Here is a 4,875-nt window from a genome sequence, read left to right as displayed (position 1 = left end):
CCCGTCTCAGCCTCCCAAAGTGCTGGGATTACAGGCTTGAGCCACTGAGCCCGGCCTAATGACTGGATTTTAACAGCAAACCAGTAACAGCCTGACCACCCATGAACAGGGGTTGGGTAAATAAATCATGGTACATGCACATAATGAAACACTCTGTGGCTACTGAAAATTATGTAGATTTCTAGTGACATGAAAAATATGAGTGGGATAAAAGCAGTGTGTGGAACAGCATGCACAGTTAAGTCATGTGTCTGTGTGTGCACAGAGAGGCATCTGGTGTTAATGTTTACTGAAACACCAGATGAATTTTTTACAGTGAAAATGTGTCATTTTAGGAAAAGTGATTGCAAAAGAAGCAGCAAAAGAAGAAAGATTCTTTTTTTTTATTTTTGTTTTGAGACGGAGTCTCACTGTGTCGCCCAGGCTGGAGTGCAGTGGCCGGATCTCAGCTCACTGCAAGCTCCGCCTCCCGGGTTCACACCATTCTCCTGCCTCAGCCTCCCGAGTAGCTGGGACTACAGGCGCCCACCATCTCGCCCGGCTAGTTTTTTGTATTTTTAGTAGAGACGGGGTTTCACCGTGTAGACCAGGATGGTCTCGATCTCCTGACCTCGTGATCCGCCCGTCTCGGCCTCCCAAAGTGCTGGGATTACAGGCTTGAGCCACCGCGCCCGGCCTGGAGCCAGTTTATGAGAGAGTGCCAGGTTAGAAAAGTGCCAAGCAAGGGCGCTCGTAAAAGAACATGTGACTCTAGAAACAACGCAGGCCACATCCAACATACCTTTTGTAATGTACAAGTAGAAGAAGTCACAGTATAGGATGGTCTGGACTACGCCGGCCACCACAGCAATGAGGTCAAAGAAGCCCTCAAAGTAGAAGCGCCAGATCCAGTTGACAAGATACAAAGCACGATAGAGGCCCAGGAAGAACAAGTAGTGTGTGGTGATGGTCTCGGCCTCCCCGGTCTTGCTGATCATAAAGAGCTGTGGAAGGATAGCCACAGACTCCAGGTAGATGGAGAAGGTCCAGAGAATCTAGAAGAGAAATGGCAAGCTTCCATCAGGACCCACTGCCCACCAGAAGCTCAGAAGAAACGCTCTTGCTTGCTTTACCACAAAGCAGCTTAAGATGAGTAGGGAGTGGGGCATGTCGGCCCAAAATAGAACAACAGCTTGGCAACTGCATAACCCAGTGGTCCCCAACCTTCTTGGCGTCAGTGATCGGTTTCATAGAAGACAATTTTTCCACAGACCAGCAGGGTGGATGGATGGTTTTGGGATGATTCAAGCACATTGCAATCATTGTGCACTTTATTTCTTTTTCTTTTTCTTTTTTTTTTTTGAAGCGGAGTCTCACTCTGCCGCCCAGGCTGGAGTGCAGTGGCCGGATCTCGGCTCACTGCAAACTCCGCCTCCCGGGTTCACACCATTCTCCTGCCTCAGCCTCCCCAGTAGCTGGGACTACAGGCGCCCGCCACCTCGCCCGGCTAGTTTTTTGTATTTTTTTTAGTAGAGACGGGGTTTCACTGTGTTAGCCAGGATGGTCTCGATCTCCTGACCTCGTGATCCGCCCGTCTTGGCCTCCCAAAGTGCTAGGATTACAGGCTTGAGCCACCGTGCCCAGCCACACTTTATTTCTATTATTACTATAATATACAATAAAATAATTATACAGCTCATCATAATGCAGAATTAGGAGGAGCCTGAGCTTGTTTTCCTGCAACTAGATGGTCCCATCTGGGGGTGATGGGAGACAGTGACAGATCATCAGGCATTAGATTTTCATAAGGAGCACACAACCTAGATCCCCCACATGCGCAGTTCACAATAGGCCTCGCACTCCTATGAGAATTGAATGCCACCACTTATCTGACAGGAGGTGGAGCTTGGGCAGTAATGTGAGTGATAGGGAGGAGCTGTAAATACAATGAAGCTTCACTTGCTCACCCACCACTCATCTCCTCCTGGGCAGCCTGGTTCCTCACAGGCTATGAACCGGTACCAGTCAGTGACCCAGGGGTTGAGGACTCCTGGCATAAATCACAGAAACTTAGGCAACCTTTAAGAGGCAGTGTGACAAGCTGGGTAACCTGGACATCTCTACCACTTTGAATTTTCATCACCCTGTCTCTCCAGGTTTATTTTTCCCTCCTCAATTTTCTATGAATTTACATACAGACATTTCTCCTGGACAAGCTTGTCCTGCTCCAGATCTGGGATACCAAATCAACCTGCTTTCCGCCAGGGTTGACAATACTGATAATTGATAAGTTCCTTCCGCTTCCTTGCTGCTGTTTTTCCTCGCTGATCTTGCCAGACTACTGAAATATTTTTACTATTTTTCTTATTCCTTAAGCTTTCTGGTATGGTTAAATCAAAGGGGTAGAAGTCAGAATTGTAATTACGGAAATTCTCTGCCCAACATATGACTTTATTCATGATGATAACAGAAGGACTTCCAGAGGGTCCTTGAGTGTTTTAAAAATCCAGGCATGGTCGGGCATGGTAGCTCACGCCTGTCATCCCAGCACTTTGGGAGGCCGAGACAGGTGGATCACCTGAGATCAGGAGTTCAAGACCAGCCTGGAAAACATGGTGAAACCCGGTCTCTACTAAAAATACAAAAATTAGCTGGGCATGATGGCGGGTACCTGTAATCCCAGCTATGTGGGAGGCTGAGGCAGGAGAATTGCTTGAACCCGGGAGGCGGAGGCTGCAGTGAGATGAGATCATGCCACTGCATTCCAGCCTGGGTGACAGAGTGAGACTCCATCTCAAAAAAAAAAAAAAAAGTTCAGACACTCCCAGCATCCATCAGACACTCAGGGTAGCACAGTGACTTGATCGGTCCCAGGATGTGGAGCAGCACCATTTGCCTGTTCAGTAGAGAAAGAAGAGGTAAAAGAAGAGCTACTCGGGAGCAGATCAGTACACTGCACAGTGCTAGGGGCACCACAAACCACCTTCCTAAAGGCAAGAGGTGCAGAGTGCTGCTAAGCAGGGTAACAGACACAACATCAGTGCACATCTGTACCTGAAAAGGAAACAAAATGTGGGCTACAGGAGGGAGACTGTGTTCTTCCAACACTGGTACAGGCAGGGCTGTGTTTGGTACCACAGAAGTCAAGATAATGAAATACAGTTTCAAGTTTCTATTTCAAATGAATCAGACCGTAAGCTGTCAGCAGACACCCAAATATGTGGGTGCTTAATTCTCATCTACGATTTTTTACACCAGTCATGAACACTGCATTAGTTTGCCAAACCAGAAAATAAAAACAAAAAACCCCATGAAAACCTACATGATCTGCAAACATGCAAACAGGTCCATTCACTTAGATGACCAGAAATGACCACTAAATAACTTTTTTTCTTTAGATGGAGCCTCGCTCTGTCGCCAAGGCTGGAGTGCAGTGGCTCAATCTTGGCTCACTGCAACTTCCGCCTCCCAGGTTTAAGTGATTCTTCTTCCTCAGCCTCCTAAGTAGCTGGGATTACAGGCACACACCACCACATCCAGCTAATTTTTGTATTTCTTTCTCTCTCTTTTTTTTTTTGTGATGGAGTCTCACTCTGTCGCCCAGGCTGGAGTACAGTGGCATGATCTCAGCTCACTGCAACCTCCGCCTCCTGGGTTCACGCCATTCTCCTGCCTCAGCCTCCCAAGTAGCTGGGACTACAGACGCCTACCACCACGCTCTGCTAATTTTTTTTTTTGAGACAGAGTCTCGCTCTGTTGCCCAGGCTGGAGTGCTGCGGCACCATCTCCGCTCACTGCAAGCTCCGCCTCCCAGGTTCATGCCATTCCCTTGCCTCAGCCTCCCAAGTAGCTGGGACTACAGGCGCCCGCCACCACACCCAGCTAATTTTTTTTGTATTTTTAGTAGAGACAGGGTTTCACCATGTTAGTCAGGATGGTCTCAATCCCGACTTTGTGACCCGCCCGGCTCGGCCTCCCAAAGTGCTGGGATTACAGGCGTAAGCCACCACGCATGGCCAATTTTTGTATTTCTAATAGAGACAGGGTTTCACTATGTTGGCCAGGCTGAATGCCTGAACCTCTGACCTCAAGTGATCTGCTCACCTTGGCCTCCCAAAATGCTGGGATTATAGGCATGAGCCACCAGGTACAGCCCTAAATAACCTCTTTTTTCTTTTCCCTCAAGACAAGAGTCTTGCTCTGTAACCCAGGCTGGAGTATAATGGCGTGATCTCAGCTCACTGCAACCTCCACCTCTTGGGTTCAAGCGATTCTCCTGCCTCAGCCTTCTGAGTAACTGAGATTACAGGCACTTGCCACCACACCAAGCTAATTTTTTGTATTTTCAGTGGAGACAGTGTTGCACCATGTTGGCCAGGCTGGTCTCAAACTCCTGACCTCATGATCCACCCAAAGTGGAGGCGGAACTCTGCCTCGGCCTTCCAAAGTGCTGGGATTACAGGCATGAGCTACCACGCCTGGCCCTAAATAACCTTTTAAACTAACCTCAAGAGGAGAGAAATCGTGATTGACTAAAAAGGAGAGGCCTCCCACAGGGACCACCAGAAACTCCACTCGGAAGGTATCGTGATTTCCATCGTAGGTTGCCTTAAATTTCAGGTAGATCAGGTACACTGTGGCATAGGAGCAGGCAAGGTAGATAACCTACAAGCAAAAGAAAAAAATACCAGGTGTCAATACCTTGCTACTGTTCCAGCTCCCCCAGCTTTTTCTTTTTTTATTACCCGTGTATTTGGAAAGGCAAGATTTTCTTCCTTAGCCTGTTTTTGGAATTTTAAAACTTAAATATAGTAAAATTCTCTTTTTTGGAGGTATTCAGTTCTGAGGCATAACTACCACCAAAATTAGGACACAGAACAGTTCCATCACCCCCAA

The 4,875-nt window shown here is 47.7% G+C and overlaps 1 protein-coding gene across 1 annotated transcript; it reads right to left on the bottom strand.

The window, feature by feature from the left end:
* Positions 1–577: 577 nt before the first annotated feature.
* Positions 578–4,647, bottom strand: LOC111530502 (ER lumen protein-retaining receptor 2; the record flags this gene model as incomplete). Its single annotated transcript, XM_026450313.1, is given in 2 exon segments — positions 578–1,034; positions 4,486–4,647. Coding segments are annotated over 2 exon segments (619 nt in total), but the record flags the coding sequence as incomplete, so codon positions are not given.
* Positions 4,648–4,875: the final 228 nt, after the last annotated feature.

Source organism: Piliocolobus tephrosceles, unplaced genomic scaffold (assembly GCF_002776525.5).
Source record: "Piliocolobus tephrosceles isolate RC106 unplaced genomic scaffold, ASM277652v3 unscaffolded_17379, whole genome shotgun sequence".
Classification (NCBI taxonomy): Eukaryota; Metazoa; Chordata; class Mammalia; order Primates; family Cercopithecidae; genus Piliocolobus; species Piliocolobus tephrosceles.
This window is presented reverse-complemented; position numbering and strand designations above follow the sequence as displayed.